The 24579-nt window shown below is 39.4% G+C and overlaps 3 protein-coding genes across 5 annotated transcripts; 2 read left to right on the top strand and 1 right to left on the bottom strand.

Moving 5' to 3' along the window:
• LOC129362079 (transcription factor HES-1-like) lies at nt 1-4928 on the top strand. Its single transcript, XM_055033415.1, has 5 exons — nt 1-127; nt 2491-2605; nt 2699-2794; nt 2879-2966; nt 4316-4928. The coding sequence occupies exons 1-5, from the start codon at nt 96-98 to the stop codon at nt 4744-4746; spliced, it is 762 nt and encodes a 253-aa protein (XP_054889390.1). The 5' UTR covers nt 1-95; the 3' UTR covers nt 4747-4928.
• On the top strand, nt 25-23238 carry cldn1 (claudin 1). 2 transcript variants are annotated; one of them, XR_008606188.1, is made up of 7 exons: nt 25-127; nt 16807-17059; nt 18445-18609; nt 19683-19767; nt 20590-20812; nt 21421-21553; nt 22449-23238. XR_008606188.1 is itself a non-coding variant. In XM_055033417.1 (5 exons), the coding sequence occupies exons 2-5, from the start codon at nt 16837-16839 to the stop codon at nt 20747-20749; spliced, it is 633 nt and encodes a 210-aa protein (XP_054889392.1). In that variant the 5' UTR covers nt 25-127; nt 16807-16836; the 3' UTR covers nt 20750-20820. The 2 variants fall into 2 exon arrangements, 1 of the variants encoding a protein (XP_054889392.1); XM_055033417.1 differs by lacking the exons at nt 21421-21553; nt 22449-23238 and having other exon boundaries at nt 20590-20820.
• Nucleotides 12640-15072, bottom strand: LOC129362076 (carboxypeptidase N subunit 2-like). Of its 2 annotated transcripts, none has more exons than XM_055033412.1 (2): nt 14989-15072; nt 12640-14818 (listed from the first exon to the last, which is right to left on the bottom strand). In XM_055033412.1, the coding sequence occupies exon 2, from the start codon at nt 14811-14813 to the stop codon at nt 13257-13259; it is 1557 nt and encodes a 518-aa protein (XP_054889387.1). In that variant the 5' UTR covers nt 14814-14818; nt 14989-15072; the 3' UTR covers nt 12640-13256. The 2 variants fall into 2 exon arrangements, with proteins under 2 accessions (XP_054889387.1, XP_054889388.1); XM_055033413.1 differs by having other exon boundaries at nt 14927-14993.
• Nucleotides 23239-24579: the final 1341 nt, after the last annotated feature.

Below are 24579 nucleotides of genomic sequence, written 5' to 3' on the forward strand. Positions count from 1 at the left end.
ATGCCGGAACGTTTTAGGGTTGCTATGGTGATACAGTTCGTCATGGCGAAGATGGCAGTCGAGGAGGGAAGCTCCGACAGAATCCTCCACCTTCAATGACCGTACAGAGGATTGTTCCCAATGGCCAGTAAGCACAGCTTCTGTTGCTCATAGTGCTTTATAAGTTTTAGCCGCCATATTGCTCTGCTCTTTTATTTTTGGTCAGCTGCTGTCATCTGTTAGTCGGTAATCAGTTATGAACGTTGCCGTGGTTTATATGATGCTTTTATTGCAGTTACAATGCTAACTAATACAGCTCTGGGTAAATGTTGATAAGATTTCTTTTTTTTTTTTCCTTGTCTTTTGTTTTGTTTTTAGAAATTCTCAATAATAATAATAATAATAATAATAATAATAATAATAATAATAATAATAATAATAATAATAATGACTCCTTTGGGTTCCTGCTGCTGTTCTAATGTTAACATTGATTGATTTGTGTGCTGGATGGAAGATGGCCGCTCTGATGTAATGTTGTGGTAGGAGGAGCTAAAGTTCTGTTTTTCCGATCTTTGAACGTCCATATTTGTGATGTTTGATGCTGGATCCAACTTTAGAAAGTGGGAAGCCCTCCATCCAGGGGATATGGGGGGATTTTAGCTTTGCATTCCCTCACAGTATAGTTACTGCGATGTTTGCTGCTCTGTTTTGTACACAGTCACGAATGTCGATTTAAGATTTCAAATACATACACATCCAAAGAGCCTCAGTGGAAACGTGTTCATTTTTAACTCTTTGGTGCAAAGAAATGATTGAAAGTGGATCGATTCACTGCATCTTTATGTCTGGTTGTATTTGGTTGAGGCGGAACTGCACATGATCTCTCATTTCCCCGCAATAATAACTCAGAGGAAGTCCCAATAGTTTGGGTGTATTTTCTTTATTTCTTACAGAATGTTTCTGTTTATATCATAGATTTGTGGTATATTTCTAACCTGGATATTTGATGGGGGCCAGTATAATTTCATACAGCATTTCTAGTCATGGCTAATTTACTCTGTTGGTCCCTTGAAGGATCTTTATATAACCCCACATACCCAAATTAGGTGAATTGTATTCATATTTGGGGATTTTTATAAGTATAAAAAATATTAAATACTGGAAAATTTATTTGGAAACAATATGATGTTATTGGCTAGGGGACATATTGTACCTATACCATGCATCAATTCATACTACTGACATACAAGATTACATATTGATATACTGTAATTTGCATTAGTTAAATACATTTTCCTCAGTAGCCGGGACACCAAAACCAGCTCCTGCTCATGGACCCACATCTTTCTACATCCAGCCCTGCTTTGCAGAGATCCTGAGTATTAGAAAAATGCATGGGCTTTGCTTTTTGTTGTGTTCCAGCAGCACCTGGTTAGGTTTTTATGATTTCTGGGTTAATATTATATTTATATATTATAGCTGTACTTGTTTTTACCCTATACCAGTGTGTTTTATTTTTTGGGGGTAGGAAGACCTCTGCTGTCTGGAGTCATTAATTGATTCTCCTCAGTCTTAATAGAATTGGTTCAGAGTTAATCTTCTCAGCAGTCATAGATTTTGGTATTTTTCAGAATTTTGAGTCTGCTTCAGAGTTTGATTTTGACACTGATTTAGTGATTAAATACTCTCCATCTACTGGACATACCTTTTACTTTTAGCTAATTTAACCCTCCATGTGTGTTTCTGAATGAAGAATGTCAAATTTTTGTGCAATTGTGGAAATTGTTCATTAGAACCCTTATATTGGAAATGCAGAGGCACATTACTGCCACCCAGCCTTTTTTTTTCACCATAAACGCTTCACTCAAAGTTGAATACCAAGCTGTGACACACTTTTCAGATTTGTTTTTGGTGGCATGTTTTTAATTTGCAAAACCATAGTTGACTTCAAAATTACGTGCAACTATGACTAGATAGTTTTTGACATAAAATTATGAAATATTATAATTGACCTTTGTGGATTGATGTAGTCATAATACATTGTTCTCTCCCTAATATCATTATAGTATTTGGAGAAATGCGAGTTATTTATAATGATGTAACCACGATCTGAAACACATGAAAAGTAGCACATTAACTTCAGGATTTTTTTTCTCTTTCACTTTTCACAAGGCTGGTTGGCTCATTTGCAATTTTTTATGCTTCCAACTGTGACTTTGCAAGTTTATGTATATTTATCATTAACGAGCCCTCGCCAGCTCGGCACCGCATCCCGCGCGCTTATTGGACAAGCGGAGGGAACCCCGACGCGTCACACGAGCCGCTCGCGTGCAGGCTGTGATTGTATAAATACCGAGCAGAAGCTCTCGTGTCTGGACTGCAGCAGTTTGGCTCGGAGACAGTTTGGACTGCGGTCACTTGTTATAGTCGGCCAGCTACCTTGAGAGCTGCCAGGAGACGGCGGGAGTGTCGGCCGTTTACTTTAAGGTTGTTTTTTCGCTCTCGTGCGAGCCTGAAGATGCCAGCCGGTACTTTCGAAAGAGCATCTCCGTCTGGCGGCGCGGCTGTCCCGGCAAAAGGCGACTGTACCCCCGGGAAACCCCGCACTCTGTCAGAGAACAGAAAGGTAGGCTTTCTGAACGCAACCGTTCTAGTTGCACATGTAATACCTTTACACCCTAACAACAACACTAACTGCATTTCTACCCGCTCGTGGAAGTCCTCCAAGCCAATTATGGAGAAGCGGCGACGCGCGCGCATCAATGAGAGCCTGGGTCAGCTGAAGACCCTCATCCTGGACGCGCTTAAGAAAGACGTAAGAGTCCGAGCGAGCCACGGTCAATGGCTTCTCCCAAAGTAATGAGAGCTTTAAACATAGCTGCTCTGTTTTTGCCTGAAGAGCTCCAGGCACTCCAAGCTGGAGAAGGCCGACATCCTGGAGATGACGGTGAAACACCTGAGGAACCTGCAGCGGCTTCAGATGACAGGTACGTCAGCTCCTCACTCCGGGTTTAGGTTGGGATTAATAATTCATTTCTGCTGCCTGCAGTATGTGCACTTTTTGACTGTGAAAATGTTGCCTAGAAGAGACATTAATTACAAAGTTAAGAAAAACACACTAACAGGAAAAAGGTTACAGTTTTACCAATTAAACTGATGCAACAATTTACATACCTATTTTTTATTTGGATATTCTTAATACAGCCTTTGTTATAGAGGTTGTACAAGTTCAACAACTACAAAATAAACGAATTAGGCAATTAATTCGACTTGGTTTTATGTCTAATTAATTCAGACATTTTATTCAATCAATTTGAATATGCCTTCCATGAGTATCATCAGATTAAACATATCTTTTGAAAATAACCTTTTAACAGGTATTAAACATACTTTTCATATGGACCCCTTTTCGCGTTTAAAAATGTTGGCCCAGTTTACTGCAAGAAGAAAATTATAATTAGTAAAAATAAAGCTTTTAAAGCATAATGAGTGTAGTTAATCGATACAGCACATTTCACCAAGTGAATGGAGGTGAAATAAAATTTCTAGCAATTTTCTAGTTTATTGAGTATGACTGTAAATGAGTAGTTCGGTTATTCCTGTACATAAGGTTGGGACTATTTTTTATTTTTGTTTTAGAACGACTTCAATTGTAGATATTTTCAATATGTGACGGTTTGTAATTTTTAAAAAAATCTAATAGTAGTTCAAAATGTCTGGGCAAGCAACCGGATAACGGCACGTTTAAGATTTCTGTAGCCAGAATCATATCATGCATCTAATCGTTAAGGCTCGTGAAGATGAATACGCTCAATTATTGAAATTAAAATGAAAGTTTTACAGCTGCAATCATTTGTGCATGAATGCAATATTTTTTCAGTGTTATCAACCTCAGCATCCTAAGTTTGACTTCATTATGAATACCATCTCTAAGTTAGACACAAACTAAAACTGCTCCAAAACCTGAGCTTTCTTAGCCACAAGTTTTATGACTCCTAAATGTTTACAAAGTTGTTATATTCATTCACAGCATGACGCATAAAAGTATATCAGCCTTAATGTTGGACACGTCACACGATGAATAACTGCTGACCAAACCAGCATCGTTAAACATTACATTTACAAGTGACTTGATGAAAATAAAGATAAAGAAATGTCTAATATTTAAAAGTCTCCACAATATTTTTAAGTGTGCTTAACCGACCTATAACTCTATCAGATGAAAACCAAGCAGGACTCTCCGATTTTAATCGTTTTTGCCTAGTTTTGAGTGTTATAAATGTTAGGTTGTTTGCCCTTCTTTCCATTTCTTAACATTTTTCTTCTTCTTCTCTAGCGGCTTTAAACACAGACCCATCCATCCTGGGGAAGTACCGAGCTGGATTCAGCGAGTGCGTCGGAGAGGTTACCCGTTTCCTGTCCACATGTGAAGGGGTCACGGCCGAGGTGAGGACTCGCCTCCTCGGCCACCTCGCGGCCTGTGTGACCCAGATCAGTCTGTATGGACCTCACCTGGGCGACCTGGGACAAACCAGCAGTCCGCAGATCACTGCGCCTCTGGGCCTGCGGGCGCCCCTCAAGGGCGGCTCACTATCCCCCGAAGCCATGAAACTGTATGGAGGCTTCCAGGTGGTGGCATCTCCAGACGGACACTTTGCCTTTCTTATTCCCGGTGCAGCTCTCTCACCTCTGAGTGTACAAAACAGCCATCATGTGTCACCTGTCGCACCTGCTGTCACCTCAGACTCTGTGTGGAGACCGTGGTAGGAACCATGGAGGGGGAAAAAAATTGACAATAAGACAATAGATCATATTTTTTGTTGTACATTTGTAAATACTTTAGGAAATATTTTTTAACAGATTTTCTTATCTACATTTGTATTGGTATACATGAATGAGAAGAGATATTTCTCTGTCTCTTTGTCTTAGTTGACATATAAAATGCTGATTGTTCTTTAAAGCACTGCCTGTACATAAATAAATAAAACGTGTTTATGATGCGTAAAAGATGTATTATTTAAAAAAAAGATTTGTCTTTGACCATCTGACCGTCATTTATCCTCTACCCACAATTGATTGTATCAGTTTTCTGGCTGGATTAAATTCTTATTTAAAGAGGTAAAAATCTTAAAACGGTTCTTGTCGTGTTCAAATAGACGAGGCTTAACTCAAAATAGTTCAAAAATTTCTGTTTATAAATTTGTGGCTCAGCAAGGTCAGTCTCAGTGTTGTCTATCATTAGGCTAGCCATCTTTACATCTGGCTGGGGATTCTACATAACACTGTCTGCACAGATCCTGAAAAGACAATGTTCCCACCAATAGGCTGGTTTCTGATGGATCACGGCCTACAGGATGTATCAGTCCAACTAAAGCCAGATGAGCTCAAAATGACAAGAGTGACGGTTTAGAGATGTCTGCAGTCTGCTTGGAGGCCCCTGTGTGACTCTGGACTGATTTTGTTTGGTCCAAGATCTACAGTTTGAGAAAGGTGCACATTACTACCGGGCCAAACTAAAGTAATTTCTTATTTTATATTAGGTTGAGCACAAAGTATTCATCTTCTAACAGTCGTGGTTTTTACTTTTTAAAAAAAGTTATAGCAAATAGGGTCACAAAATCCATCGACTTTTACTCAAACTCGGAACCTGGCAAGGCTGCAGTGAATTGATTTATTGATCTTTCCTAAACATAGCAAATGTTTTCCAAAAATACGGTGGCCAAAGCCATGTCCTTTTGGAAAAATCCTGGCTCCCAAGCACTTTCAGTTCGACAATCTTGCCCCATGGACACCACTAGTAATACACCAGACATACCAGTAGGTGGCAGTATAAGTGGATGTTCTCAGAATTCAAATAGGCAAAATTGATTTCCCACTCCACTCTAAAATACAAGAGATTCATTACCTTTCAAGAAGGATTTATTCTAAAAATGGTATTATCATCACTAGAATATGTGTCCACAATCAGCATCATCCTCATAATGACGCAAACACTCCAGATTTATAGGCAAGTTAAGTTTACTTCTGTGGCAGCCATTCATACACAGGGCAATCCAAAATGCTTTCCAGAATACTGGAGGAAAAGCAAAGAAAAAATTAAGTATAAGCATCACAGCAATGCAGAAGAGATAAATATGAAAATAAAATATGAATATTAAAGACAGGAAAGAAACAGCAGTTTATTTGTCAGATCATTTGATAAAAAGCTGCTGTAAGCAAAAATGTTATTTTGACTATCAGAATTGGTTTATTTTGGAAAACTACAATAGAAACCCATTTTTCCATCAGGAGTCACATGATCAACATCCAGCTGTTGATCATGTGATGGATGTCGCCTTCACGAAGAAGAAGACAAGTGGAAATAGTTATAGGACGGTGGTGCTGCATTTTTTAAATTACTTATTGACTATTCACATGTGATTTTAATTGTCTCTTATTAAATGGAAACACAGCACAATTGTGCAATTTAGTGTTTTCCACCGTTTCAGAATACAGTCTGTTTTGCACACGTTTGTAATGGAAACACGGCTGAACCTATCTGGGCTCTGCTTACATTAGCTTCATTCTGGATTTCTGTTAGAGTGCTGATCCAAACACATCTGTTTCACCTCAAAGGAAATTAAAACCCAGAACTTAACTTTGTGTTGTTTTAGTTAAGCCTGACAGTAAAGAGAACTCAAAGACAAAACGAGAGCCCCTCCACTTATCACACCCTTTGAGAAGACCCTCCGAAACCCAAAAACAAAGACGGGGACCCCCTCAGTGGCTCCTCTCATTGTGACCCTCTCCATCTTCATAAAGGGCCTTCCACTTGTTTATCCAAGAAAAGGTTTAATAGCAGGGAGGGGGAGGACCATGCTGTCACTTTCACCACCATAAAGAAGGCTTATTGTTGCTTGCTCCCTGAGGTCCTGTGCCTAAAGGCTTTCTCAAGAACTAACCAGGCCACACTGTGCTCTTCACAGACCCATTAAGACGCTGACAGTTTACTTAACTATGTCACGGAAAAGCTGAGCAGCCTTCAGAGACACATATTCATTTGCGTCAGGTTTTGCCTGATCACCTGTTATACGTCTCCCCGCCCCTACCTAATTGAAGTCTTTTTGGGGACGCGGTACTGTCCCAGTCGTGAAGATTAGCACGGTAAACATGCAGCTGGGAAGGGCCTGGCCCTTCCGTCCGCTCCATGATTGATGGTTAGAATCAGGGAGTGGACAGTGATGGTTTCTCTGTGACACACACCGGAAACCTCTGCTGCCTCCACCTCTCTGGGTGAATTGTTCTTAGAGCCGTTCTGGTACTTGATGGGGGTCGAAGGAGGCAAAGGTTCACATCACAGTTAGCGCATATATTATGCACTCTGTATCAATGGTGAATGAACAGTACTCTTTGTCACTTGACTCCAATTTCAACAATATTTCTTTCTGCTCTTTTTGAACTCGGAAATTAGAAGTGGAGGAGAAGCTTCTGACTGCAAATTTACAAACCCACTGACGTGCAACAGGAACATTTCACACACACATACCTTTCTTCTTCCAAATAATGTCTTTTTTTTTTTTTCCGAAGGAGGATTCCTTCTGTAGAAAACTCCAAAAATGAGTTTTCTACAGACTTTGATGTTGTCGATCAAAGTCTGTTGTGACTCATTTGCTGTCTTACCTTCTAATTCTACGAGCTGGTTGTATTATGAATATCACTGAGCTTTGCAGGATAACTGTGAAACAGCAAGATAGCATTTTTAAATAGTTTGAAGTAAACAGAAATGAAGTAAATTATGTGGTCTTGGTTCGGGTCTTTTCCTGTTTTTATTAGTAATTTTGAAAACCACGAATCATCATCTGGGTCGGACTTTGGCCTGCAGGGGCAGTGTTTGTTAGTTTGTTTTAATTAATGTGTGTTATGCATTGTACTCACATAGGCCCATATCAGATTAATTGTATTAATATTTTTGGGTTTTTATAAATGTAAACAATACTCAACTACTTTAAAATAATGAAGTTATAGTAATAACTATAACTTCTAAAAATTGTATTATCATCACTAGAATGCATGACATTCTTCATCTACAATCATTGTAAGATTGTAGATCTTTGGGAACAACATGGAGCTATACTGCATTAAACCTGCCATGCATCAATTTCTCTATAGTGCCACTTAATAATGTCTTGTAATTTACATTAGTAGAAGAATTTTGTGCAGTGGATAGAGCAGCAAAACCTTCTCCAGGTTTTGGTTTGTCATGTTTGTCATGTAACAAAGAAACATGATAAACTTTGATGAAGTGTCCTTTGGAAGTCTGGGGGGGGTAGATGGGGTGGGTTAGTTTGAGTTCACTTAAGTCCCCAAAGAAATTTTGACTCTTCATTATGTGGCAGTCTTGGTTAATTATGCCCCTGTATTCGTCTATGGAAGGTTTGCAACTAGAGGTGCACCGAGGAAAATGAGCAGTAATCTGCTGGTCACACTCAAAAATCCTGTTTTTTTTTTACATAAGTAGAAAAAACTCAAGGTGTAGACACGCTATAAGATGGAATTTCTGATACTTACGCGCGGCTATATTTTCATGTCTCACAACAATAGCCTCTTCAGAAAGTACTTATGCAGTTGGTAGCTTAAGTGTGGGAGGTATTTCAGATGTTTGGTGACAAATAAAGCACTCAGTGTTGCACTCGCTCTCTGCTAGAACTACTACTTCTGGACAATGCCGCCTGCATGTATGCATAATAAAACCCTCTCCATCTGGGAGGCTCAAAACAAAACGAGGCTCGCTTTTTGGAGAGTGTGATCTAGAAGGTCATAGTTCTTCTTTCTGAAGGCTGTAGTTCCTCAATAATTGTAATGTGATGATAAGGAGCTTATAGCCTGTTGTTGTGTTCCAATTGGGATGGACAAGACAAAGGCCAGCGAACCTATACGATGAAAGATTACCATTATGGTGACATCGCCACGTCCACTTAACACCCACATGAGGTCAGCTGTTCTTAATTTGGTCACCAACCCCAGTTTAGCTTAGATCCAGGGGTCTGGATGCCTGGAGGGGAAATCGTGACCTCTGTTTGTAAGCAAGGCTCCCAGTCTGAGTGGGCAAAACGGCCCGTTTGTGTTCTTGAGATATTTGGGTCATTGTATCATGGAGAAGTGAGTGTCGTCCTCTCATTGGGTAAGAGAGTGGAGCTAATAGGCACCTACCTACCCAATGAGAACTGGTCTTGGGAATCATTTCACATCTGAAAGAAAGTATTTCAATGATGCCTAGAGGAAGAATACTTTTAGTGTTTACCCTAAAGCCTTGTTTTTTAGATAAAGTGATGAAGTACTAACCAAAACCCCCTAAAACATCTTCACGTTCCTGCGGTACCATAATGTCTCTTTGGATATTCTTAAAGGTGCAGTACGTAAAATCAACTTTTTTGAGCTTCACATCATGTTATAATGTTATCCTCTCATCAAAAACATACCTTGAATGTTGCTATGATCCTTTCATGCATGTTTGAGAAATCCTGTGATCTCTCATGGCAACCAGCCAGTTGTGTGAAACATCTGGGTGAACCTAGCCCCGCCTTCAAGGACGAAGCTCCTCCTCTGAGCTGCAGTTTCCAAGCTTCCAGCACACAGAGCCCGTATCCACCTCAACTGCTCCACTCAGCGTTATTGACTCAGTTGTTGGCAGACTATCCAGCAGCTACTAGCACATCCACTGAGCTCATTATATGAGTTACTTCAGAGCAACACTTGTAAAAAGTGTTAATATAAGAGCATTGTTTTGATGACTCCCTGAAGACAGAGTTTTAAAAAGAGCAGGAGTTTTTAGAAAGACAGACGCCCAAATTCCAGGCATTAAATCACAAAGTCAGATTTCTTTTAAGTCGTATTTGATACATGCAGCATTTTCATAACAGCGCAGGGTAACTTGATTGTGCTATAAAGTGGCACTATGTGTGCCTAGTAGAAAATACACAATCCTGCACCTTTAATGCATTTTTCACTTTTAGACAACAAGTTGGTAATGTGGACCCTGTCTTGAGTTATTTCAGGTCTTCTGATCGCAGTTCTTCCCTCTCCCTCCTCCTCCCAGCCCAGCCTCCAGGCACTGGGCCTTAGCTGACCTTTACTCCTCGTCCTGAGGAGCGCGGCTTGCCCTCTCCACCTCTATGTTCCTTGGTCAGCCTGAACACTGTGGGAACCCCCCCCATACCCTTACCCTGGTGCTTTGTATTGTTCCGGACAGATAAAGTCTCCTCCCCTCTGTTTCTTTCCTTTTCAATCTGTTTAGAGCGTGGAGTTCTGCGGTAAAAAAAAATCTCAGTGCACAGGATAAAGAGATGAGATCTCACAGCAGATTGTCCTCCTCCCTCACAGGGAGGCGCTGCCTCTGTTCACTGAGCACTGGGAGACACTGGTCTTTACTGGCAGGTGATAGGGGATTAAGGATGACTCCATTAGCGACTCAAGTTATTCCAGTGTACTGTGTCTTTAGAAAGCATTCATTCCCCTTCAACTGTTCCACATTTACTAGTTTACCACCACAAACTGCAATGCACTTAACTGGGTCTACTTGGGATTTACCGGGTCAGATTGATGGGCAAATTTTCACCGAGGAACTAAAATAACTAAAAGTTTTGTCAAGGATTTACATTTTTTCCTCGAAAAGGTGAGGTCAATGAAACGGATTCCATTCCAATATTTTGCTCCAATCATACATTAGATCTACAAAAATACATTTTTAGTACAGACAGATGGAGACCTGCAGTTCCACCAGGTGTTTGATAATTGCTGCTGCCGCTAGTCTGAAGGAGCTGAGTGGTATATTTAATAACTACTTCTACGACATTATTTAATCTGACAAACGAGCCTCATTGGAACACATATTCTAATTTACTGAATGTGACAGTGCAAGATCCTCGGTTTGAATCCCAACCAGGATCTTTCTACATGAGTTTGTTCTCCCTGCATGCGAAGGAGAACATTTCGTCCCACAATTCAAACACATGACTGCTGGGTTAATTGAGCCCTTTAGTGTTTGTCTCTCTGTTGGCCTGTAATGAGCTGGCAACCTTGAATGTAACGTCTATTTTGCTTAAAAGGAAGAATATTTAGTAAAGTCAACATTTGTGAGTTTTGCATTATGTTACAATGTTATTCCTTCATTAAAAACGTACCTGGAGTGTTATCATGATTCTTTAATGCATGTTTGAGAAATCGTTCAGTCTCCCATGGCAACCATTCACCTGCTCTCATAAAGCTCCTCCTTTGAGCTGCAGCCTCCAGCTGAGCTTCCCCCTCACAGAGCAGCTCTCCTCCACCCCACCCCCACCCTACTCCCCCAGACTAGCGGCAGCAGCAATTAGTAAAAGCCTGATGGAACTGCGCGTCTCCATAGCTTATCATAGGATCTACTTCTCAATCCAGTCCTCCTAAGAATGTTATTACAGGCTTATTGGCAAAAACATGAAGAGATGAAGATGGAATGTTGGACAGAGCAAGAGCTTCTTAAAGGGACAGAGGCAAATTTCAAAGCACTGAATCGCAAAGTCAATTTTTGTAACTTATTTTTGATATATGAAACATTTTGATGATGATTGAACTTGAAACTTGATTATGCTATTAAATGCCGCTATATGCCTGGAAAATACATATTACTGTCCCTTTAAGAACTCCTGGAGAGCTTCTCAAGCCGTCTAGTGACCCTGCATGGATAAACAGTTGCAGACAATAATTGTCAGCATGGTTGTTTTCTGTCTACTAAATTAATTGTGACACATCACTAATTGTGGTTTTGTTTACTTATTCATTTTTGCATATTGGTCATAAGTGTTTTATTGTTCTTAAGGTGTAAAGCGTTTTGAACGGCCTGGTTGCTGAAATGCAAATAAACTGGAATTAACTGTAACAGTCTAATTTCTACTTTAGAAAATTAAATATTTGCAGCCCACATTCGTCTCGTTATTTACAGCAATAGTTTCGGTTAAGTAAGAATTAGTTTCAGTTTAGGTGATCCAATCAGAGCTTCGGAAAACTGACCGCTTCAGCTTGTTTTTGTCCTGTTTACTGTGACGCCATTCACATCACATTGAAGAGCTAATTGACGCCCTGACATTTGACCCTTGTTAACCACCAGTAAGTGCTGTATTCAAGGTGTAGCCATCTGTGTATCTTGCTGTGCAAAGGGGGAACCTCCTCCTGCACTCTTTTGTCATCCCTCTGAGTCTTCAGGACCAGAGTGCTGACCACAGGACGACCGGTCTGTCTCTGTGGACACTATGAGACTATGAATCAAAAACATGTGGTTAGCATGAACATAAACGTCTGAGTACTTGAAGACTTCTTGAATGCCGAGAACCAAAACACCAACACAGATGTTCAGCAGATGTTTCACAGTTGGTCAGAAACATGCAGGATTTAATTTGCAGCAGTATTTGTTTGGTGTATGAGATGAAACCCGTCTGCAGCGTTCTTTACATGGTCTTTGGACAACTTGGTTTGCAATGAATCAGTGCTCAGATGTTCTAGTTTTGAATAATTCCAGCATTTTAAATGGTTCATATTTTCTTAGACATCCTCTTTTTTTTGGTCCAATTGATGCCTTTGAATTCAAGAAAAGTAGCAACTTCCACATAATGATCAAACTAAAAACACAGGTCAAACAAGAGTTTGATTTTTTATTCTGATGTCAAAATGTATTCACCTGGAAACACACACGCACACACACACACACACACACACACACACACACACACACACACACACACACACACACACACACACACACACATCCACACACACAAAAAAATTTTAAGTTAGATTTTATTTCAAGTTTATTTTCCAGAAAATAAACTCGGGGAAACTAAGCGCGGCAAATGTTTTGAAGGTTAGCAAAAAAAAAAAATGCTAAAGCGCTGAGCAACAAGGTAGATACGATATTAGCTCATTGGAGTCAGTGTGTCCAGGATTAAATTACTCACAGATGGACTTTCGTGATTGGATGACTTCTGAAGACATTTTATTGCACTAAATTTTATTTAGGGGCATCAGAGTAAATGTATGTGCACGACAGAGTTTTTCTGTTTTATCAGTACTCGTTCTTTTAAGTCACTGCAGGACCTTAAATAAAAAAAATAACTAGCTGACGTTTGCACAAAAAGAGCTTTATCCACACTCACCGACTGATTATCAGTCGGTGAGTCAGATATTTGCTTACAGTGCTGACTAACAGTCAGGCAACATCATCGACCCCTGGTTTGAAGACAGAATTTGCTCTCTGGACAAAGTCCTTGAAGCTAATCAATGGTGCTTTCTCTCAGCGTCTCATTGCTACATTGAGCTTTATCTGACTCTTTTTCCAAAATGTGCTCCCTAACGTCACCATTTTCCTCTTGAAACTGCACCTTAACCGTCAGGGGAGAGCACTTTTCCACGCTGCATCTGACGACCACGGTGTCGTTAGATACTTGCAGGCTGCAGGAGTTCGGCCCAGGCATACGGTCTACCGGCAGGTGACAGACCAGCTGATCCCTGCTGATGGAAACCAGGGTTTGTTTTCTCAGAGAGTCCGGCCTCTCACAGGCCACCAGGTCTGACAGCTCCACGTCCTGTAAGTTCTGCATTAGCCACTCGTGAAGGTACCACAGCTGGCATTCACACCTCCAGGGGTTCCCATGAAGCCTCACCTTTGGCCGCAAGATAAAATGATCAAAAAGTCCCAGCCGGAGCGTCTCCAGCTGGTTGTGGGACAGATAGAGCCTCTTAAGTAAAATCTGGTCCTGGAATAGTTTGGAGTCCAGCTCAGTCAGGTTGTTGTTGTGGAGGTTGATCACCTCGATGCTCAACAGGTCTTTAAAGATCCCTTCAGGCAGAGAGGTGAGCTGGTTGCCAGACATGTCCAGGCTCTCCAAGGAGGTTAGATTTCTAAATAGGTTTTCTGTGAGGCTGGAAAGCTGGTTGTCCGACAACGTGAGAACTGTCAGTGAGCTCAGGCTGTCCAGAGACAACTCAGTCAGTCTGTTGCCTTTGAGATTCAGCTCCTTCAGATTTGTCGGCTCCCCTCCGAAGACTTTATTGGTGAAGGCTGTCAGCCGGTTCCCACGGAGGTTCAGCACACTCAGGTTTGTCAACACAGAGAAGACGGCGTCGTCGAGCTGCGCTATCCCGTTCCACTCCAGGTGAAGCTCGGTGAGCTGCGAGATGTTGTGGAATGTGTCAGACGTGAGGTTGCCGATGAGGTTGTTGCCCATCTTCAGGATCTCCAAACTGGCCAGGCCAGAAAAGGTCTCTCCTGTGACTTCTTGGATTCTGTTTTGGGAGAGATCAAGAACGCGCAGCGAGCCGAGGTTCTGGAAAAGAAACAGAGGTAGATCTGACAACAGGTTGCTCCTCATCTGCAGAATCTCCAGCTGTGTCAGAGGGTGAAACAACCCAGGAAGTATTGTTTGCAGGCTGTTGTAGTTGAGCAGCAGTTTGGTTAGCTTCTCCTGCTTGGAGAAGGTTCCCAGGTAGAGGTGATCCAGCTGGGGATTCCCACTGAGCTCCAGCTCCAGCAGCTCGGTCAGATGCTCAAACGCGCTCATGTGGATACTTGTCAGGGCATTGTTTAGGAAGATGAGCTTGGTGAGCTGTGGGCTCTCCATCAGCGAGTGGGAAAAGAGGTACTCCAAGGAGGACGTCATTATGATAACCTCCCTGACCTGTCTGGAAATGTCCCTGGGTAAAGTCGACATCCTCTCATCGGCACACAGCACCTGAAGCTCAGTGAAGCACTGGCATTTGTACGGACAGGTGCTGTTGCCTATACGGCAGAGAAGCAGCACCAGCAGAGTTCGACCCAACTGTCTGTCCATGGTTACTACAAAAAAAAAAAAAAAAAAAAGAATGTGAAGGAATAATGTAAAATAACAGATTTAAAGACATTTGATGGGGGTGGATACATTAAACTGACAGAGTTTCTGCTCACCGATAATTCAATCACAAAAGAACCCGACTTTTCCGATAAAAGTCGAAAGAACTCCAACATACCTGTGTGTTACGGCGATCCCATAGCACTGAGATAAATGTGCGGGTGGATCGGCAAAGCAGCTGACGCTGACTGCAAACAACAAGCCGGACTCAGGAGAGAGAAAAACCTTTGGACGGCAGCCTGGGTGCTGCCACGATTTCATCAGACCAACATCACAAAAAGTTCCTGCTGAGATAAGTGGTCTGTCAGTTTCAGCAAAAACAAACAATAAAAACAAAGCAAACGGATTCAAGAGAAAAGGGTTTCCTCTCTGAGTCAGATTGTAGTTCCAGGTTACATCATAATACGTCACAAAATCTAGTCATGTCAATAATCCAGTTAAAATACAGAACCTTATCATAGTTCCAATATTTATGGATACTGATGTCAAGTAGAGATGAAAGAATTAATCAGATAAATCAACAATTGAAATAATCAGCATCTAATTTATTATTCAGATGACCGTTAGCTGGAGAGTCCAGACCCTCAAAAGACAAAACTGTTTAAAAAATATATCCATTTTGAATTTAAGATGAAAAACCTTTTTTTTTTTGTCTGTAAATATATTCTACTCAGAACTCCTCAAGTGGCAGTTTTACTTTCATCTGGTTCAAATTCTGTGAAAAATCAAAAAACAAAAATACTATAAGCACATTTTACTATTTAATTGCTAACGGGTTAATCCAAAAACCAAAGATCAGCCCCAAACTCCATGATATTAAGTTCAGCAGAAAGGCTTGATGTTTTCACATGTTGATGTTAGAAATATATATATTTTTAGATGCAGATGCTTCTTTTTCTACAAATGATCAAGGATTCACTAAACGCATTCTGTTATTGCATTTTAGGCAGTTAAAAGTTTCTTTTATTATTTAAAAGAGGAAATTAAATATTTGTGAAATTTCATTTCACGTCTACTTTTGACATTGTATAAAATATGCATTTTTAAATCTAATTACTCAATTGTCAGAATACAAGATCAGTAAAATAATCAGAAGTCGCTGCCCTAATTTCGGGCATTTTGATAAATATGCTTCACTGCTAATTTAAGTTATTCAGAAAAACTAACTGAAAGATTTGAATATAGTAGGCCCTCTGATAGTATGTCCATGTCCAGTAGAATATTATCCACTTACTAGTTGGTCTGGGCTCCGTTGACATGCCGTATCGAGGAGAATCAGCAGAACAACCGTCAACAAAACGGGGCTGAGAACGAAGCCCTGAGGAACCCCATATGTAACGTTTGCTTCCTTAGATGAATAATGACCAAATCAGACCTGATCAGAGCAGAACCAATCAGTCTTCCCCAGGACTATGCAGATCACAATATAATATAAAATTCATACAGGAAAAATCTGTATAAATTTGGACTTATATAATACTTGATTCTACAAAGAAAATGAATGTTGTGTTTTTATTTATCTGTAATCAATAACCATCAAAATAATAAAAAATAAATTACTCTGCATATTAAATCTACTTGTGAGATGTTAAGGTTTTCATTTTAATGATATTCTATTTATATTCTTATAATTGCACAGACTTTGGAGATTGTGTAGCAAACCCCACTTATGTCTGAATGACATTTTATTTCCTTTTTCTCCAGTTTGAGAATTTTAAGTAATCCCCTTCATTGCAGTAGAAGCTCAGGTCCACATAGTGTCACCATTTTTCTCCTTCACTGGATGAAAGGCAGCATGAGTTCTGGATCCTTCCCAAGGGGAAGCGCAGCTGCATACCTGATTTTCTTTTCTTTTTTTCCCCTGTGATCCACAGCGAAAGAACATTACTCCAGATTCCAATCTTTAAAATCTTTTTTTTCTCTCTCTTCTTCACAGCATTTGTTTCATCCTTGTAAAGGTCAAAAAATGTCAAATTCTGGAGTCCAGCTTCTTGGCTTCTCCCTGGCCGTCCTCGGCTTCATTGGGACAATAGCATGCACGGCCATGGTGGAGTGGAAAGCTTCGTCGTACTTGGGGAGCAACATCATCACAGCTCAGGCGATGTATGAGGGTCTGTGGAAGAGCTGCATGTGGCAGACCACCGGGCAGATGCAGTGTAAAGTCTACGACTCATTCCTTCAGCTGCCATGTAAGTTCTAGCGATGCCCTCCTCAGTCAGATTGCTTCACAAGCTCAAAAGCAAAGAAAACAACTTTGTTTTAAGCTGATTCCAGAATTTGGACAGTTCAGTTTAATTGTGGGAGGAATGTTACTTGAAAATATGGTAGAAAATATGGTAGAAAATATGCTATAGCCAAATTCTGGAGTCCAGCTTCTTGGCTTCTCCCTGGCCTTCCTCGGCTTCATTGGGACAATAGCATGCTATCCCCAATAGCATGCTATTGGGGCTATAGCATGTTTTGGCTATAGCCAAAACATGCTATAGCATCATGTTGTTTTGTTTTGGCTATAGCATCATGAACTACGTCCTGCTGAAGATCAGGGACATTCTGATGTCTTCAGGACCTCTGACCTCTGATCACAGAAACCCTCCACTGAAATGCACTGCAAAAAACACAAACTCTTGCCAAGTTTGGTTTCCAGTGCAAATATCTAAGTACACTTGAAATAAGACAGAACTAAGTTACAAATGACTTTTCAGCAAGAAATATGATTAATATTGATGGAGAAAGTATTAGTTCCACTGACAGATTATTTCACTTATGTTCTAGTGGAACTATATAGACACACAGATAGATAGATAGATAGATAGATAGATAGATAGATAGATAGATAGATAGATAGATAGATAGATAGATAGATAGATAGATAGATATATATAGATAGATAGATAGATGGATGGATGATGGATGGATGGATGGATGGATGGATGGATGGATGGATGGATGGATGGATGGATGGATGGATGATGGATGGATGGATGGATGGATGGATGGATGGATGGATGGATGGATGGATGGATGGATGGATGGATGGGATGGAGGGAGGAGGGAGGGGGGGGAGGGAGGGACGGACGGACAGATAGATATTAATCCCTTTGGGATTTTTCCTATTCATTAAAATTTAAGATTTTGATTTAATTATTAATAAAAATGTATATTTTTTATTAATTATTTATTATGATAACTGTTGCGATCAGTCAGTAAAAGTATGGAACTTAGCATTTTCAGATTGTCTGAATGAAGGAGTATTGTTTCTGAGCAATCTGAGGGCCATTAAAGGTATTCATTCGAATGATGAAAAACAAAGTATCGTTTTATTCTCCAGAGTGATTAAATTAACCTGCAAGTCAGAATCCCTGTTCGGCGGATTCTCCAAAAAAAACCGACACAACCAGTTATTTGGAGTGTTTTTCTTTTCCCTTAATAAATAACATTATCATTTGAAATCTACAGTTTACATGTAAAATATTATCTGACACTAAAATTTGATTGAAGATCTGAAACATCCTTCCGTGTTGCTGTGGATAAAACGTCCTAATCGAAGGCCTCTATCCTGAATGTGTGCCCCCAGCGAACATACAGGTGACCCGGGGGCTCATGTGTGCAGCCATCTTCCTCTGCTTCATATCCATAATGGTGACAGTGGTGGGAATGGAGTGCACCACCTTTATGGGTAAGCAACCGCAGAAGAAGTCCAAAGTAGCTCTGGCTGGAGGAGTGATCTTCATTATAGCTGGTGAGAGACTCGACACAATTAGGTTTTTTTTTGAGTTTCTCATTGAGAAACATTTTAGCGAAATTTGCTAGTAACCCTTAAAATATGCTCTAAACGGTGCTTTGCATGCAGTTCAGTAAAATAAGTGCTTACGTGTTTTGGCTCATCACTTAACTAATCACAGATCAGGTCATTCATCAAAAGAATCAGTTTCTTTCATTCCAGTCTCTCCTCCGGTGGATAAAACCAGAGTCATCACAGACCGGATGGTACGACTCTGTAGCAGCTTTTATGTTAATCATAAAGTTGTGCAAATTTAAATTCTGAAAATAAATGGACTTAATGTAAACATAACAATTTAAAAAAAAAAAAAAAAAAAAAAAACATTTTTAATGAAAAGTTGTTGCGCTTCATACCTTTAAAGTAAATGTTTCATAGAACTGCAAAGGAAACACTTTTTTTTCCGCATCCCAAGTCACGTGATCAATGACCGTACGTTACTACTGGTGGAAGCACTGAAGAAGACGACAGGAAGTAGTGGCAGGATGATGTTTTTTTGTGTTAGTTAGTTTTTTGTTGTTTTTTTGGACAATGTGCAGCTGTCTACCCCGGCGCTCTCACAGCATCACACAGCCAACATCATTCCAACGTGTTGAATCCGTAACTTTTCTGCAAAAGCTGTGATTGTAATTTCCCCAAAACGCAGCAAGAAGACGCCTGAATAAAACTCAAGACATCTCTGATTGGCTGACAGATGACGAGCCAATCATCTATCAGCCAGTTGCATCTCATGTAAATGTTTATTTGAAGAAGGACTTTGAAATATCTTTGTTTTTTAGGAAGGTCGGCTTTTTGTAAGACCAGGTTATGACAAAAGTAAAGCCTGAAAAATGTGCAAAGTCATTTTTGGCCTCAAAGATCACAAAAACACATTGCAATAACCTGGAGGGACTTCACAAAAATATAAATCATTTGGCTTTTAGCTTTTGAGAAATACTTTATTTTCTTTCTTTTGACATTATAATTTAGCAAGCTGAACCTGAATTACAGAAGAAGGAATTCTGATTTGCTTTTCCTTGTTGCTGCTTTTCCAGGTGTGGTTGCCCTGATTGGAACAGCCTGGTATGGCCACAGAATAGCCCAGGACTTCTACAGCCCTTTATCTCCCACTAGCTCCAGGTCAGGAGCTCCTCACTCATTTACCCCCAAAACCTCCAAGGAAGATATGACTAATCACAACGGATGAGTTTTAATAAATGAAGCTTAATATTCAGCTCCAAATTAAATGTTCAGCTCACAAATATTTAGTAAGAACGCTAAATATTTCTGCCTAGACTAATTATTAAACTCCAAATGAAATATTTAGTAAACAAAGTAAAGTTGTAAGTAGTTCTAGATGCTGGATGGAATCTGAAAATCTAAAGTTAATGATAGATTAACTGTAGATTTGTTTCTTAATCTTAATCTTAGTTTATATTAGTGATGTTATGGTGAAAATAAAGCTTAAAATATGTGCAAAGTCATTTCAGGCTGCAAAAATCATTTTGCTTTTCAGGGCTATTCTTTATTTTATTTTATTTTATAAGCTAAGTAATATTAGTCTATATTAGTAACCAAACTTCATTTATTTTACTAAATATTTACCTCTAAATTAAATATTTATCTTGCAAACTAAACATGTTGTAAACAACAGTAAAAATATTTAGCTTCCAGCTAGATATTTAGTTAGCAAGCAAATGTTTTTGTTTGAAGCTAAATATTTAGCTTTGAAACAAATTTTTACAGCTTCGCTAAATATTTAGATAATTTACAAATTCACTTGTCCATAGCTGGAAGTAGGCTATCAAAATAAAAGCCTTTTATAGAATCTTCAGTACCATCAGTGTCCAAAGCCCAATCTGAACTGTTGCAGCTGGATGTGCTGTTGTTCATGTTTTATTATCGTTCAGGCGTCTAAAACCAAATGCTTTGAGGCGTCACGGTGATCTGTGCTGTCCACAGGTCTGAATTCGGGTCTGCCTTGTACGTCGGATGGGGAGCGGCCTGCATGTGCATCATTGGTGGGGGCTTCCTGTGCTGTATGTGTTCAGACAGGCGCTTCTCCGATAAAGGCTCCAGCTACCCTTCGTCCAGCTCTGCAGGAGGCAGAGGCTACGTGTGAGGAGGAGCTCTGGCTCAGCCACCAGTCCACCGGAATATACAGCTCTATGTCAATAAACGCCAGGTTTTCTATTTCTTTGTTTTGTCTAAACGTGATGGAAATCCGAAACTATTTGAGTTTTAACGTGACGTCCACTTCTTTTGCTGTAATGGCTTTTTAGAGCTGATGTAAAATGGAGAGAGTAACAGGGAAATGTTCTTCTTTCGTCTGAATTTCTTGATATTTTTTTAATTATTATGATTACATACAAAATAAAATCTGGAAACCATTTTTATCCATAGGTGTGTTCTTCTGTACTAGTGAATTCAAAAAGGAAACTGCCATCTAATTTCTGGTTTTACATGATTTATTTCCCAAAACCAAGCACTCAATATCGAATATCTCTAGAGAAACATCTGTAGGAGAGGTTTTAACCCATGACCTTTCCTACAACCGTTTACATAGTGTCTACAAATTTTAATGAAATACCCAATAAATAATGAAAACTTTTTGTGTGCAAATGGCTGTTGATGTGCAAATCTATGTTTAAAGGGGTAGTATACATAGTGGCATCTATTAGCACAATCTATTACCTTCCGTTGTTATAAAAATGCTGTGTATGTTAAACATGATTTGGAAGAAACTTGACTTCCCAACATGACATCTTGAAATTGGGCCTCTGTCTCTTTAAGAAACTCTTACTCGTTCTGAAGCTCTTCCTTCAAGAAGTCATCGCAACATGGCTCCTGTATTAACCCTGGCAACGTTTTTACCGCCATGGGAGATTTCTCAAACATGTATGAAAGAATCAAGGCAACACACCAGGTATGTTCTGATGACGGAACAACATCATAACACGATGTAAAGCTAAAAAAAAAGTCAATTTTACATAAGATTTGTTATTTGTCATTATCTTTCAAGTACCGTATGTAACAAAATTGGAGTTATATATCATCTAACTGATAAATAGATGAATACATAAAGTCTTAATCAGTTATTAAGGTGCATGTCAAGAGGAAACTTACTTATTACTGTAGACAAAAAGGCTTAAACAAATAAGAATGTCAAGCATAAAATGAAGGTTAAGAATAAAACAGATAAAACAACACAATCATTAGTTAGATAAAACCAGAAGTTCAATTCAATTCAGTTTCTAAAGCACCATTTCACAACAAATACTGCCTCAAGGCACTTTTCCAAAAAGCTCATTTCAGTTCAGTCCATTTGGATTGATCCTCATTGAACCAACGTTCTGCTGGGTAAAACCACGTCCTGCAAACGTCTGAATAGAAAAAGCCACCGACACAGAGGGTCATGATTTAATGTGAGGTTAACATCAACGACTCCTTCTGCGTAAAACAATCCTTTGAAAATGAAAAGCAGATTTGTTGTCATGAAGCTTCAAATCTTTGGTCTTCAAAGTTGTAAATATATACCAGCAGATTTTTAAAGGCTTAGAAGTCCTTAAAGCAAGACTTTTATTACTTTATTATTTGCTGTCATGGAGTCAGATCTCACACCTATGAACTTTATGTGACCATAGCAACATAGTTTGATTATAAAACTGTCACTAAATGCCAGGTTTATGGAGAATCACTCATATTTTTGACTGAAATGTTTTTCTTCTGCCTCTGCTGTGTTCATAGAACATCCTCAGCTTTGTCTTTGTCTTCATATTGTGCCCTTTTCCACCGACTCCCTTTTTCTTTCTACCTTTTAGGTTGTTCTGACGTGTTTTCCAGCCCACCACCTGCTGGTTCAAGATGAACCAGCAGAAGAGGGAAGGAATCGGATGAATGCAAACATCTCCACGCTTTTAATGTGGCAGATAAAAATCACACAAAAACAAACCAAAACACATTTGAATATTCTTCGTTTTCACGTTGCTGAGATTTCAGATAACGACTGTTAGTTAAATTCAACGGATTTGTTAACTAACTGAAGAATTGGTGAAAATGTGTCGCCTGGAGGAATTTCCTTCACCTGGAAACCAGACCAGCTGTTCCAACATGCCTGTTCTCTTCACGAAACATCTCAGGAGACATTTGTTGCGACATAATAGAATGCCTCCAAAGTATGCCTTTATTATCTGCAAGAAAAAGCAGGAAGAGTGTCTGGAGGGAAGGTTTTCCTCCTCCTCCCTCTGACTGGAGAACGGCTCTTCTTATCGGACTCTGTTTCTGGTTCAGTGTGATGATGCTCCGACGGGCTGGTGGAGAGTTGACCTTTGACTGTAGGAGAAACGTCACCGCAACACTGGACAGAGAAAGTTTGGAAAATTTAGGGGACTTTCTCAATCCACTCTAAGTGTTTCAGACAACACTTAGAGTGGAGAGAGGGCGCCACCCTGTGGCCAGGCCTTTCATTACAGTTAAAAGTAGTAAATATTGTAAAGGTGAACACACAGTTAGGTATTAACTTCTTACACTTTTGGGGGGGTGATGACTTTTAGGAACATTTTTACTATACTGTGCTTTTTACTTTTACTTGAGTGTTTTTATTCTTTATTATTTTGGTATGAAGTTTCTCCACTCTGAGCAAAAACTTCTGGATGTTTTACCCTCTGTGAGGAACCTCACTGAATGAAGAACAAACTTGTCTTTAAATAAATTCCCCAGACACACACAGTCTCTGTTTAACGTCGACAGAAATTTATTTGGAAAAATGTTTCTTTTGCCTGATGATGTTTTGTAATTATGTTATTTATATCAATTATAATTATAACATTTCCACATTACTAAAATGTTGAAATGATTAATTTCGCTTGAGCTACAATAAGTAAGAGTAGCTCTGCTTGAGTATTTTTAGTTCTCTACCTTCTGGCGGTTTCCGTGACAACAGGTTCAAACTCCCATAAATTTCCCTTCCAACATGTGTTTGCTAATTTACATTTTCTAACCAAAAGTGGTATCATATAGTAAAAAAACACATTAATTATTAAAGATATCCATTCACAGAAATGAAAAGATACAGACATCTAAATGCACATAAAAATTAATCTATATTAAGCCAATAGAAAATAACAGAACCATAAATCAGATCATGATTTATGAAAATATTCTGTATTTACTTTATTAATCAGAAGGCAAAAATGTTTTGGGTCTTTTTTGGCCCAGTAGAATAGTCTTTGCAATTTTTAATAAATAAATAAATTAATTAAAAAAAAAATTTAAATGAATAAAATATAAGAAGAAAATGGATTATTCCCTCAGTTTCTAACCACACAAAATTTGTTTTACACGTTCATGACAAACTGTTTTGTCAAAACAGCATAAAGTGAAACTTAAATGTAATATTTTAAAGCTGAGATTTTTCATGAACTAAGAGTTGTGATGTAGGGCGGTGGCCACTAGAGGGAAGCAGAATCTATGCTTCCACTTTTTGTCCTCTTTATCTTTTCACTGCCAGGATCTCATAAAAGAAGCAAAACAAAACAGGAGAACAGCTTGACATGAATAGATTCAGACATGTTTATTGGTATGAAATTGAACATTTTTCAGCTCATGAGCTGGTGGACAGAAGTCACACTGTGGGGGTTGACACTGGCAGAGGATGAATAATGGGCTTAACTTTACTTTAAAGTAGATGAAGACCCTTAGTTTCTCTCACTACATCTCCCAACACCAACATTGTCTCATGCCAGGAAAAAAGAAAGTCTGAAAACGTGAAATGACAACTCACAACTGGAGTAAACACATCCTGAGGTGATAAATGTGTGAGCGTCTTGTCACCGCAAAGTCTCAGCCGCTGCCATAATTCTGTAATAGGCTTACCTGGGTAAGTGGGCAAACTCTCCTCCTCTGCTTGCTTGCTAACACGTTCCCTGCTAAGCTAAACAAGAGTCAGAGGTA

Source organism: Poeciliopsis prolifica, unplaced genomic scaffold (genome assembly GCF_027474105.1).
Source record: "Poeciliopsis prolifica strain line A6 unplaced genomic scaffold, Auburn_PproV2 SCAFFOLD008, whole genome shotgun sequence".
NCBI lineage: Eukaryota > Metazoa > Chordata > Actinopteri > Cyprinodontiformes > Poeciliidae > Poeciliopsis > Poeciliopsis prolifica.